At 42.3% G+C, this 13,678-nt stretch overlaps 1 protein-coding gene across 3 annotated transcripts in view; it reads right to left on the reverse strand.

Moving 5' to 3' along the window:
• The window catches only part of NSMAF (neutral sphingomyelinase activation associated factor), a 58,624-nt gene that overhangs the window by 2,454 nt on the left and 42,492 nt on the right, over window positions 1-13,678 (reverse strand). For 2 of the 3 annotated variants that reach the window (XM_034762980.1, XM_034762979.1), the window contains 9 exons: window positions 8,679-8,787; window positions 7,592-7,650; window positions 6,130-6,197; window positions 4,546-4,613; window positions 4,175-4,298; window positions 3,198-3,281; window positions 1,887-2,037; window positions 1,159-1,261; window positions 221-330 (listed from right to left, as the gene is read on the reverse strand). In XM_034762980.1, the coding sequence (XP_034618871.1) occupies window positions 221-330; window positions 1,159-1,261; window positions 1,887-2,037; window positions 3,198-3,281; window positions 4,175-4,298; window positions 4,546-4,613; window positions 6,130-6,197; window positions 7,592-7,650; window positions 8,679-8,787 (876 nt within the window). Of the gene's footprint in view, window positions 1-220; window positions 331-1,158; window positions 1,262-1,886; window positions 2,038-3,197; window positions 3,282-4,174; window positions 4,299-4,545; window positions 4,614-6,129; window positions 6,198-7,591; window positions 7,651-8,678; window positions 8,788-13,678 lie in introns of those variants that run through there. The other variant, XR_004644743.1, reaches the window with a different exon arrangement.

The following is a 13,678-nucleotide window of genomic DNA, read 5'->3' on the forward strand; positions in this document are numbered from 1 at the left end:
AGGGAGGCAGCAGTCTGCATGTGCAGAGGCAGAAACATAGGTGCTGAGGGAACATTTACAGCAAAAATTTAGGGATTGAGTGAGTTTAGACACCACAGGAGTAGGCAGGATCACAGGGGAGCCTAAATCTGGGACTTAGGCCCCTAAAACTGGGGTTTAGGCACCTAAGTCCCTTTGTGGATTTGGCCCTAGGAGATTACACAGCACTGCACACACACACCTGTATGTCCTTTGATTCTTTCAATAACTTTTCCTGCAAGAAGGTCCCAAACCAATAATTCACCAGACTGGCTTCCTGATAACACAGTATGTCCATCCCATTTGAAACATCTGCAAAATAATTCAGTAATCATTTAGCCCATTTGCATTAAGAAGTGGCATTATTTATTTAAGACTCTTCTACCTGTTAATTTAGCCCATCACCTATGCATAAAAAACTGTTCTACTTAGTACTGAGGCCAATGCTGCTCTATGAATTAAGCAATGAGAGTTAGGTGCAAGGATAAAGGGAAAGTTTTAAAAATGAAGAAATCTCTCTGTCGATAGTTTAAATCACATATCATATTGCTCTATATTCTGAAACATTAGATCAGTCTGAGTAGAGACAGGCGGGGAAGAGAGCCCTTCAAGTTAAAACTGATGCTTTCTTTAGTGCAAGATAACAAGGCTGACACTTCTATAGTTTTTGGTATACTACAAACTAACAAGTTTTGAATCCAAGATCTTTTACAGCTGCTGAACTACACACAAAATTGCATCTCTGAACTGTAATAATTTTCAGTGTCCGCTCTCACTAATTTCAGTGAAAACTGCAGCTGCTTAGCACATCTGACAGGCAGGCCATTTATACAAGTGCCTCGCTCTAGCATCCAAGTTGAGAAACTTTGGCTGCAGCAGACAATGCACACAGAATCCCAGCCTTTCCACTTCCCTCTGTTGATACATGCATCTCTTGTTAAGATGACCCCATTTCTCCTAGATGACATATACCTTAGACGTGTTTAATATTTGTGTCATTTCCACATTCCCTTTGGGCATTTGATGCAAACACAGATATCCACTTCCTGCCCCGACTATAATTCAGAGACATAACTATCAATTACAGCCACTGTAGCTAGAAGGGACTGGGCTTCACACAGAGCTTTCTCTCGGCATTACCTTTGTGGCTGCTCTGAGGCCATAGAAGAGATGAGCATTCCAGTTTGCACATCTATTACTTTAAAACAGCCATCTTCTCCTGTGCTGAGCAGATGTCTGCTGTCTATACAAAAATTAAATGTATTAAAACACATACAGTAATGCATATCTAATACACCTCTTCCCCAATATAACGCTGTCCTCGGGAGCCAAAATATCTTACCGCGTTATAGGTGAAACCGCGTTATATTGAACTTGCTTTGATCCGCTGGAGCACGCAGCCCCGCCCCCCAGAGTGCTGATTTACCGTGTTATATCCAAATTCGTGTTGTATCGGGTCGTGTCATGTCGGGGTAGAGGTGTATTTCCAGTGGTCAAAGAAAGGAATTATGACTAATATTGCACATTAGTTAGGTATGTCAGAAAACATCATGTTTTAATTAAAAGCAGTTATTCCAGTTATGTCTCAGATAATGAGGAGTAAATAAATCTTCAAGCAAAAAAAAACCAAGCAATTTATCACTAGCCCAGAAAACAGTATTCTAACATCAAGTATGGTACTGCAAAGCACTGATAAAACCTGGACACTGGAGATTTGTGTCTGACTATAGCTGAACATTTAAAATCTACAATTATGTTAAAAATCCAGATATCAATGTATAATAGAGCTATACAAAGACGGAGATTCCTCTAGCAATTCTCATCTCTCTCAACATCTGCATATTAGAAGAGACTTAAACACAACATACCAGGACTAAAAGCAGCATCATACACGGTCCCTGAATGACATGAAAGTTGGTGCAACATAGTGGCAGTAGTAACATCCCAAATACTAATGGTACCTTCTTTGGTTCCGGACACCAGCATTGCATTTGCAGCATTTAGGTTGATAGTATTTACCTAGACAATTAAGTACCACATTATTCCTTTACTCAGCTCTCACATGGGCATTCTTGATAGATCTTTAAGTGTTCACAAAACAAGCCTGTCTTCCATAAGTATCCAATTTTATTGCATCAGTTGATTACATATTTTTATATAAAATCCTGACTTTTTTTTAAAATATAAAATCCTTGCCAACTATATGTGAGCAGGAAATGGAGGGGAAGCGTGTCATAAATGGAGTCTTAAGCAGATTTATAAGCGTTCTTTTTCCTTGCAGAATCAGACATTTGAATTGATATTTAAGATCTTATCCAAGAGAAGATGACTGATTACAGCCTACATTTCTAATTAGTTAATGAAATGTTTAACCATAGAAAGCAAGTCTAGAAAACCACTAGCCTGTGCTTTGCCCAACCCATCTGTTTTTGATATTCTTGGATGCTGTTGGTAAATTTTACCAGGCATTGTTGCCTTCTTGTGATCTATAAATAAATCCACTGAGATGTTTAAGAAATTTAAATGAAAGAGTTCTAAATATTCTGCAGGAATGATGTTAGAAGTTACTGAGATATAAATGTACACAAATCCTGTATCTGCCCATATTTATTTTTAATTGAATGTCTGAGCCAAACACCTACAATGTATTTAGATAGTCACAGTGGTCTTTATGATAACATATATCATAGCAAAGTACAAAATATGGAAAACAAGTCAGACTTTTACCTAAAAACTCTAAACAGGTAAATTTGGTATTTGTACAGAAGGCATGAGGATGCAAATACTTCAGACAAATTTATTTTGATTTACTGAAAGAGCCCATGAACGCTTTGCACACACCACAAGCAGTGCCTGACAAATAATAAGAAAACCCATTTCTTTATACAAGCTTTCCACTCTCCAGAAGTGGGTACTTGAACCAATTCTTGTAAGAAAAGAGAAAAATATTTGGAGTTACTTTCACTTTGCCCTTAGTCTATTCTATTCCCTCCTAGTCTTGGCATTCTTGCAATATCTAGCAACTGTCAGCCTTTGATGAATGGTAGTCTTAATTCAGAATTTTCGCTTTTGTTGGTTTATGCCACATCTTTTAAAAACTTGATTGAGATATTGTCAAGTAACTCCAGACTATAGTCTTTGATTGATTAGAAGTTATATATGTACATTTCCATACTCACACTAACATCATGTTCTAACTCAGCAAGCAATTCAAAATGATGTCTTTTGGGGCCCAGGACCTCTGCAGGAGCACAGTGCCACACCTAGAATACCAACATTGCAGTTTGTTTAAACAAGCATTAGGACAACTTGTCATGTTAACTATTTTTTTTAATTACCTAGCTCTGTCATTGCAAGGTCAGTTGTTTGTGCTAACTAAAAGCTGTACAAAGGTCAGTTAGAGACAAGGAGGAAGTTTCTGTAAGTTAAGTAAAAGGAAAAATAATTCTGGTTTTGGATTAAACATCAAACCTGCCTGTCAAAAAGTTCTAACCTCTCTTGACAAATCATGAAGAATTTAGTCTATAACAATTAGTAGCAGCAGCATACTCCACTCTACCAAACAGAAGCATCCTCAACCCATTGAGCAAGAAAACATGACAAAACATTCCTGCCCCTCAATCCACCAAACAGGCAGGCTTTGCAGAATGCCCTTAAGGGCAGTGATGAATTTCAAAGTTGGGGGGCACCCAAATGATGCCAGCAGCCCCCCCTTAAAACAAATGTGTTGGGGGGAGTCTCCGATTCTAACTATGGCAGTATTAGACAGGGAGAGGTGATATTTTAATTAGGCAGCTCTTTTCGCATTTAATGGTCATAAGGCAAAGCCAACACCTTAATTTCCACTCAAAACCCAATAGGTAGTCAATACAGATCATAGAGCACTGGCATCACTGCAAGATATTCCATTTAAGTAGTGCATTACCTTTAACTTTTGATTGGATTTAAGGTACAGTGGTTTTCAACCTGTGGTCTGCGGACTCTGGGGGTTTGCAGACTGTCTAAGGGGTCCGCAAAAAGTTGTCATTACCATAGAATAGTGATTAGACACAATTTCAGCAATCTTTGTTAATAACAGGACAGCTACTATCACGAACTCCACTATCACCTTAATGAAAACGATGAGTACAAGAAGTAAAGTGGCTGACATACAAACCTTTACAGTGGAGTCCCAAGATGCAGAATACAAGCGATTATCATGCCAGCAGATCTTGCTGACAGCATCATCATGTCCCATTAGGGTATCCTGCCGTCTTCCAAATGCGACTGAATAAAAATAGCTATCAGGAAAAAAGTATTAGTTATGAAAGTATAGCTTCAGAGAGCAAACTTTTATAGATTTGAAATAAGTTAAAATAATTTGGCTTCTATAATTTCTAAATAACAGATAGAAATCTGCCAAAAAATGTAGAAAAAGAGTAAATGCTTCCTGACAGCGACTTACTTCCATGTTCTCAAAAGAAATTTCATAAATCATAGTTACCCAAAACCGGTATAATTAAATATAATCCACAAATAAATACACACATATGATTGTCCCACGAAGAGCTTATGACAGTGGTATCTCCTGGTAAGATTAAACAAGATGACAAAGCCTATAATGAAAAGGAAAATAAAGCAGTGTTCAATTTAGTGCCAGATAGCATAGAAGTCAATTAAAGTGCATTAGCACATATTGGGAAAAAACACAAACAGTATCTACATCTTATGCATTTCATGTTCTCCAAAAAATGTGACTGGTGTCAGAGATTAACCCTTACTGCTTTAAAGGATGGTGGATTCTCTATGGCCAACATAAAAGAGTTACCAGCTTTGCATGAGAGCTGCAACTCCAGTATTTTATGGAGGATACAGTAAATCTTAGCTCATGCTTCAAGAATACAGTGCATTGCTTCATCCTGGTTCCTCCTATTTGCATGAGCAAGCTTTCCAATTTTGCAGCTACCTATCAACTTGAGACACAGCAAATACTGAACAAACTTGAAACCACCAAAGTAAATGGAAGCTTTTGTTCTATATTTACGCTGCCAAAGAACCATCTCGTGATAACTACTAGTCAGAGAATGGTATTTTCATGAAAAGGGTTGCATGAAGATTATATTTTTCTGATTGTGAAAGGGTATTCTCTCCGCAGTGCGTAAGTAAAAAAGCAGCCCTGTTAACTCTAAACAAGTGAAGAATATTTAAGGAAGGACAGTGCTGTTACTGCTAAGGCCTTTGTCTACACTAGCTTGTCTATTGAAATTTGCTGTAGTTACATTACCAGCAACACTACCAGCAACAGTGGGAGAATTTGTGCAGTTCTGTTGCTGGTGTTTTTATTGCCTTGCGTGCTACACCTGCTCTAAGCAGGGTTAGGTGTAACAGTGGCAGAAAGGCAGCTGCAAGTCTCTACTAGGTCTTTCACCATTTCTGCAATGTAGCTGCACTGCACCTATAGGAGACTAAGAGAAATGTCAGTGTAGACAAGGCCCATTAATGAGAGAAACTGGCTCCCTGGCCAAGGATTAGGAAAAAAGTACTAATGAAAAGAAAACAGCAGTCACAGTCAGAAGTAGCAGCAGCCTAGTCAATGCCACAGGTGAGATTCTCACCCTGGCTCCAGACCCTTTATGCTAACTAAAATGGCAGGAGCTATGTAAAGAGGCTCTAAAAGCCTCAGCTCCCTCTGGTGGATAACTCCCCTGGCACAGAGGAAGATAGACAAGAGATGTTCTTCCAAGGATCCCCTTACAAGTCTTAGTACACGGGACATGTCAGGGGCATGAGAGAGCATGTAGTGCTGCAGATTCTGGGCAGCATGGCTGGCCTTAGGCAGCCAGTGATGAATTTATGTAACGTAGGCAGACCCCCTGGAGGTGTCAGTTACATCACAAGGTTTACACTGGGCCTCAGAGCAGCCCAAACTTGGGAAGGCGCAAGCTGTGCTATGCTTCTTCAGAGGCACAGTACTGAACCTCACCCCACGTCGGTAAATTACTCGTGCAAGAGAGAATGCAGAAGGAAGAAAACAAAGGCAAACCTGGCATTTCACTGATATACTGCTGATAAGGGACATCTTTCTGTGGGTAGCTTTCAGGACGACTTCCCTGAATGACAATAACTACTCACCATGTTTGAAAAGGACACACTTCTTTGGAGCGTTTTTGATTCTTTAGAAAACATCTTCAAGGTTGAATCTAATGCAAACATTAGGGAAATAATTACAAAGACAGAACAGGACTGTACTGCAATACTCTAATCTAAACGAATAATTTTTGCTCCTGTGTGAATATTCAACTATTTAGGTCTAACAGCAGGCAAGGGATGCACACATCACTTTTAAAAAGCCACTATAAGAGCCACATTGTAGGCTACTGTTAAATACAGAAACTACAGAGCATTTTTCTTAATTCTGAAGAACTGAATGAGGAAGGAGACCAGGGAGTTGAAGGGATAGGCAGTCCTGGTGTTTTATATTCAAATGTAACCCAAGATAACTCAGATATGTTGCAGGTGTAACCTTTAAACATTCTGAGTTGTTGTTCATCACTGATATTTTAATGTGCAAGATAGTCAGGAAGTTTAAGAGGTATAGCTCCCAGAGGACTCTCACTTCTGCATGCTTGTAACACAGATCTAGTATCCAAAAGAAGTTGCAGAGTCCTGCAATTTAACTTAATCCAGCATGCATCCTTTTCCCACTTAATTTGCACTCTACCCACTAATACATCAGTTGACACTTACTCCTTGGAATAGATTTTTTTTAAAAAAATCCCCTACAACAAATTTTACACTGATCCGAGGCTCAGGAGTAGCAATAATCTACTTTGCATCATTGACAGGTTTAGATTTCAGGTATCTTGTGAGCCAATAAGCTAGCAAATGGGATCTCTGTAACATTAGAAAAGAGAAGTTTACCAGCATTATCAGTTTCTCAATTACTTGGCACCTGGAAATTTTCAATATGCAACTTCAACAGCATGAAAAGTGACCTAAAATTGGTTTTATAGGTGTTTTAAGTGTGTTAAATATATGGCAGAATACACGTTGTAATGCAGTATACAGTTTTAACAACATTTGTTTGGCGTGAGCTGGATAACCTGACTATCCCAAACTCATTCAGATAAGAAGCCTTCAGATCACATTAGACTATTGTTGAAGATTTTTAAGACTGTACCTATGCACACGTTTTTTGAGAGAAACAGACACAATGGAAACGCTGATGGTGGCTCCATAGTACAGGCTGACACAGATTTTTGCATTCGACATGTCATGAAAGCCTGTCTAGAGGTCAAACAGTGGATTACTTTATTGAAAAAGTCCAAGAAACAACCTAAGGTAGGATTTTCAATATCACTGCATTGGCCTAACTCTGTTCTCAGTGAAGTTACTCCCATGAATTCAAGAACAGCAGAGCTAGGCCAACGCTAAGTACTTTTGCAACTCCCATCCAAAAAGCAAAAAGTACACTTTGAGTGGTCTGAATTTTTGATGGTTCATGCAACTTCATTAAGCCAAGACATTATAACACAGTGATGCTATGGTTGCATCACAGAGTCTTACAAGAAGATACTTGTACGAGAATACCCACCTTGAGATGTTGTGAAAACTGAAGATCCATTGCAAGAGACTGCTATTCCAGTAATTTCCCTATTCAAGGCAAATAAGTTTGGAAGTGAATTCAAAGGGTATTTAATTCTAACAATCATACCATACAGTGACTTTTTTACTGCAGCAATTCAGTATCTGATCTTCACAAGGGTTAATTTAGACACTCAAGCAAATTACTACTACAAAAATTGTAGAGTGCATCACAATTTTACAGACAAAAATATTCCTTGCCAAAGAACTGGAAGGAGCAGTGCCCATTGTTCTGCCAGCATGCTTCAATCCTAACCAAAAAGGACCTGCTTAAGGTGGTGAAAGCCTAAATTAGCCCACACCCATTAAATAATTTAGCTTCTATTGGGACAGCCAATAATAAGATGACTGTTAAAATATCAGGCCAATTCATAGTATACAACTCATTTTTCACTACCAAACCACCAGATAATCTCATGAAGGAAGGCACCTTCTAGAACAGGGGTGGGCAAACTACGGCCCACAAGCCGTTTTAAGCTGGGGCGCTGGGTCGGGGGCCGCACCACGCAGCTCCTGGAAGCCACGGCATGGCCCCTCTCCGGCTCCTATGCACTCCAATGGGAACTGCAGGGGCGGTGCCTGCAGATGGGGCAGCGCACAGAGCCTCCTGGCCGCGCCTCCGTGTAGGAGCCGGAGAAGAGACATGCCACTGCTTCTGGGAGCCGCTTGAAGTAAGCCTGCATCCTGAGCCTCTCCCCACGCCCCAACCCTCTACCCCAGCCCTGATCCCCCTCCCGCTCTCCAAACCCCTCGATCCCAGCCTGGAGCACCCTCCTGCACCCAAACCTCTCATCCTCAGCCCTACCCCAGATCCCGCACCCCAACCTCAATTTTGTGAGCATTCATGGCCTGCCATAAAATTTTTATTCCCTGATGTGGCCTTCGGGCCAAAAAATTTGCCCACCCCTGTTCTAGAAGCTTTCCTTCACATGATGCATCCAGATAAACACGTGATCCAATAACTAGCAGGATGACTACAGGAGATTACTGGATTTTGAGATAATTATACCACAAACGAAGACATTACAAAGACTTACTCTTTATGAATTTTATGTTGCTCATCTAACTTTAGTTTGGCAATGTTGTTCCATGCAAGCGTTATACTTTCTTCTGTCAAATCTTCAAAAGATTCTTCACTTGGAGAAACTAAAATATAATACCACCATAAAATGAGAAGTCACAAATTGAAAATTAAAAAAAAAGATAGACTTCAGATAATAAATGAGTTGAAGTTATACCAAATCTGACTATATTAAATGATACAAAAAGGCATATGCAGCATCTCTATTATTTCCAGTTCTATTATAGAGAGGAGAGAATTTATGAGAGAATGTTTAACTGCCCCACAAATTTATTGACAGAAATCAAGAACATAAATAGCCAGAAATCTTCAGGTTAATTCCTAAATGGATCAGAAGTTTTTAGACAGTATATGTTCTTCTGTTATGACTGGCTGCCACTTTTATGTTCATGTATTTAAGAGTCAGATTCTGTAAAGCTGTAGGTTTAAAATTATGGCTTATGTTTTTCAAAGGTTATGGGGGTTTAAAGAAATTAAATGAGCTTACTATGTGGCAACTGCTACCAAGAATACCACCAACTCAATAAGAATTGCCAAGCTGTGAGAATACATAGCATGATTTAGAGATGTTTAAATTTCTGGAATTTTTTTTAAATAGAATCCTATTTTGGCAAACCACCCAACATAATTTTAGAATTAATTCTACGTGAGTCATTTGGAAGAAACATTCTACTTAAAACAGCAACCTGTATTGTCACTCCTGTACTTCAAAGTTAAAGATCACCCAATAGGGGAATGAGGAAAATGATATACTGGTAAACCTAAGATGGGGGTCAAAAGCATATCATATTTGCTGATAACTGATAGGGTATAAGAACATAATGGTCATACTGGGCTAGACCAATGGTCCATCTAGCCCCAGTATCCTTTCTTCCGATAGTGGTCAATGCCAGTTGCTTCAGAGCAGGGGTTCCCAAACTTGGTTCACGGCCTGCGCCGCTTCCCGCAGCTCCCATTGACTGGGAACTGCAAACCGTGGCCATTGGGATCTGCGAGTGGCCACACCTGCGGACGCTCAGGTAAACAAAGTGTCTCGCGGCCTGCCAGGGGCTTACCTTGAACAAGCCGCGAACCAAGTTTGGGAACCCCTGCTTCAGAGGGAATGAACAAAAGTTAATTTCAAGTGAACATCACTTGTCATCCAGCTCATTTCAGGCAGCTAGATGTTTAGGGACACCCACAACATGGGGCTGCATCCCTAAGCATCTTGGCTAATAGCCATTGACGGACCTATTCTCTATGAACTTGTCTAATTCTTTTTTTAATCCAGTATTACTCTTGGCCTTCACAACATCCCATGGCAATAAGTTCCATACGTTGACTGCATGTTGTGTAAAGAAGCACTTTTTATTTGTTTTAAACCGGCTGCCTATTATTTTCATTGGCTGATCCTTAGTTCTTGGGTCATGTGAGAGGTAAACAACACTTCCCTATTCACTTTCTCCACACTGTTCATGACTTTCTAGACCTCTTTCATATCCACCCTTGTTCCTTTTCAAAGCTGAACAGTCCCAGTCTTTTGAATCTCTCCTCATATACAATTTGTTCCATACCACTAATTATTTGTATTGCCCTTCTGTAGGATAAATAAGAAATTAAAGAATTAGGGTTATCTTAAGTTTGGTTAACAAAATGTGTGTGTTGTAAAGAAAGGCCCTGCCTAGCAAGCAAAAGGAAAGTCTTGAAAATAGTAAGTTATAAGTAAGGCTACGATTTAGTCACGGAGGTCACAGCAGTCATGGATTCCGTGACTTTACTTAGGGTTACCATATTTCAACAAGCAAAAAAGAGGACGGGAGGAGCCCCGCCCTAGCCCCGCCCCTGCCCCTCCCACTTCCCGCCCCCCCAGAACCCCCAACCCTCCCCCCGTTCCTTGTCCCCTGACTGCCCCCTCCTGGGACCCCTGCCCCTAACTGCCCCCCGGGACTCCACTCCCTATCTAAGCCTCCTTGCCTCTTGTCCCCTGACTGCCCCAACCCTTATCCACACCCCCACCCCCAGACAGACCCCTGGGACTCCCACGCCCCATCCAACCACTCCCCACCCCCTGACAGCCCCCCCCAGAACTCCCAACCCATCTAAACCCCTCTGCTCCCTGTCCCCTGACTGCTCCGATCCCTCTCCGCACTCCTGCCCCCTGACAGCCCCCCCCAGAACTCCCAACCCATCTAAACCCCTCTGCTCCCTGTCCCCTGACTGCTCCGATCCCTCTCCCCACTCCTGCCCCCTGTCAGCTCCCCCCCAGAACTCCCAGCCCCCTACCCCCCGCTCCTTGTCCCCTGACTGCCCCCTCCTGGGACCCCTGCTCCTAACTGCCCTCCAGAACCCCACCCCCTACCTAAGACTCCCTGTTCCTTGTCCCCTAACTGCCCCCTCCTAAGACCCTCCCCCAACTGCCTCCCAGGACCCTACCCCCTACCTGTACCCTGACTGCCCAAAACTTTCTCCACTCCCCTCCAAAAGCCCCCCCCGTTTCTTGACTGCCCCCTCCAGAACCTCCCTGTCCCTTCTCCTGCCCCCCCTTACCCTGCTGCTCAGAACAGGGTGTTGGGCTCTGTGCCAGCCGGACACATGGCTGAGCTCCCCTGCACAACACAAAACCCGGTCCCTGGCCCTGCACAGGGCTGCCGGAGCGGGCTGCAGGAGGAGGAGCTGCCGGCCTGCTCAGAATGCAGGGAGGGGGGGGTGGGAGGAGGAAGCTGCTCCGGAGTCCAGCCCGGGACTTTCCTGCAGCCCTCCCAGCCGCTCGCTCTGCCGGGGGAGGGGGAAATCCCGGACATTGTGAGTGCTTTACAAATTCCCCCCGGACGCTATTTTTAGCACACAAAAGGAGGACATGTCCGGGTAAATCCGGACGAATGGTAACCCTACTTTACCGGACCTCCGTGACTTCTTCAGCTTCTGTCAGCAGTTGGAGCTATGGTTGGGGCTATGTACCCCACGTAGTCCCACGGTGGGAGCCGCTGCCGGGGTCGTGCACCCCTCCCCCATGGCTTGCGTTGGGGGCTGCCACCGGGGGCCACACGCCCCTGCCCTGCGGTTTCTGCTGTGGGCCGGCGCCGTGCGCCTCTGACCCCCAGCAGAAGCTGCGGGGCATCGCTAGGGCCACGTATCTCTGTCCTGCTGCTTGCACAGGGGCCTCCGCCGTGACCGTGAGCCTCTGCCCCGTGGTGGGGTCTGCAGCTGGAGCGGTGCGCCTCTGCCGCAGCTTGTATGGTTATTTTTAGTAAGTCACGGGCTGCGTGAATTTTTGTTTGTTGCCCCCGACCTGTCCGTAACTTTTACTACAAATAACTGCGACAAAATCTTAGCCTTAGTTATAAAGCCAGAAGGAATGAAGCAGTGAAGATGTCTGGTTCAAAGAATAACTAATGAAATAAGGAAAAGTTCTAAAAAGAAGGTCTCATGATGGATAGGGGTGACTGCAGATGGTTTTAAACAAGACAAACAGAATCTGTCTTAAATGAGGCAACATGGCCCTTCCCACGCCACACACCAGTGTTATTTCAAAAATTAGGGCCTATGTGAACCAGATGCAAAAGAAAAACTGTTGGCCAGCAAGGAGGCGAAGTGATAGGGAGGAAAGGCCTTGGGGAGAAAGGAGGTGGTAAATTTTATCTGGATTAAGACTGCAAATAAAGGTGATTTATCCCAAATTGGTTTTTAGTGGAAGTCAGTAATTGGCAATGACATCACTTGTTTGTTAAAGGGTATAGAAAGGAAACTCTTAAAAGCTTCACTGCTAATACCTGCCTGACCGCTTTGGAACCGACCAATATGGATGCATTTAGCCCATTTGTAAGTATATAGAGCAAATGCTTATAAATGTTTTGTTACTGTATTGGGTGTAGTAAATTGCTTATTAGTTAGACTTTATAGGCATGTTCAGAGCAATTGCATAAATGCCATGTCGCCTTTGAATTTAATAAAGGAATTTACGGTTAAATTAGTGTCGAGCTAATACCCTTCATAAACGTTAATAATTCCAACATCTTCTCTGCACCTCTTCCAATTCTAATATCGCTTTTTTGAGATGGGATGACCAGAACTGCATGTGGTATTCAAGGTGTGGGTGTGTTATGACAAACTGGAATTGACGTAACCGCAGCCATTTTGTTATTCAGTCACCATTATTTGAACACGAGAACACCACATAGTCAGGAATAATTTGACCTTTGCCAGAGCAGACAAAACAGCTGTACAGCTTCACTGTTGCTGACAAGGAGAGAGAAAGTGACAGATTCCTGAGACGGGGAGGGAGTGTGGATAGCTGACCTTGGATCTGGGTGTGGAAGTAGATTTTTTTTTTTTTTGCTGTTGCTAGGGAAATTATTAGCCCATTAGGAGTTACTGTGAGTTATGTGCTTTGTTTTGATCAAACTATAAAAGAGATTAGTTAGAGAGTGCAATTTGGAGAAGTTTCGGAGAGGATTTTGATGAGCTAAGAGACTGCCATCCAACTCCACCGCAGCTAGAAGAAAGGCTGGCAACTGGAAATGTACTGCTGACCACTTGACACCATCTCAGACTTTGGGTAACTATATCTGGGGTGCTCAAGACTATTGTTATTTTAGGTGTGCGCTTTGGACTCAATAAAAACAAGGATTTTTGAGTGAAAGCACTCTTGCGTGTACCAATCATTTATCAGATAGATGAGCTGTGGCCCTAGTGATTTATGTCCTGAAACTCCCTAGAAAACACAGAGAGGTTACTATTTTTTCAGGTTTAGATAACCCCAGGAAACAGGCATACCATGGGTTTATATAGTGGCATTATCATTATCATATCATGTGTTTTATTATTTAACTAACCCTTTCCTAATGGTTCTTTCCTAATATAATGGTTCTTAACATTGTTAGCTTTTTTGACTGTTGCTGCACATTGAATGGATATTTTCAGAAAACTATCCATGACTCTAAGATCTCTTGGACTTCATAATTTAGACTTCATCATTTG

Source organism: Trachemys scripta, chromosome 2 (genome assembly GCF_013100865.1).
Source record: "Trachemys scripta elegans isolate TJP31775 chromosome 2, CAS_Tse_1.0, whole genome shotgun sequence".
Taxonomy (NCBI): Eukaryota; Metazoa; Chordata; order Testudines; family Emydidae; genus Trachemys; species Trachemys scripta.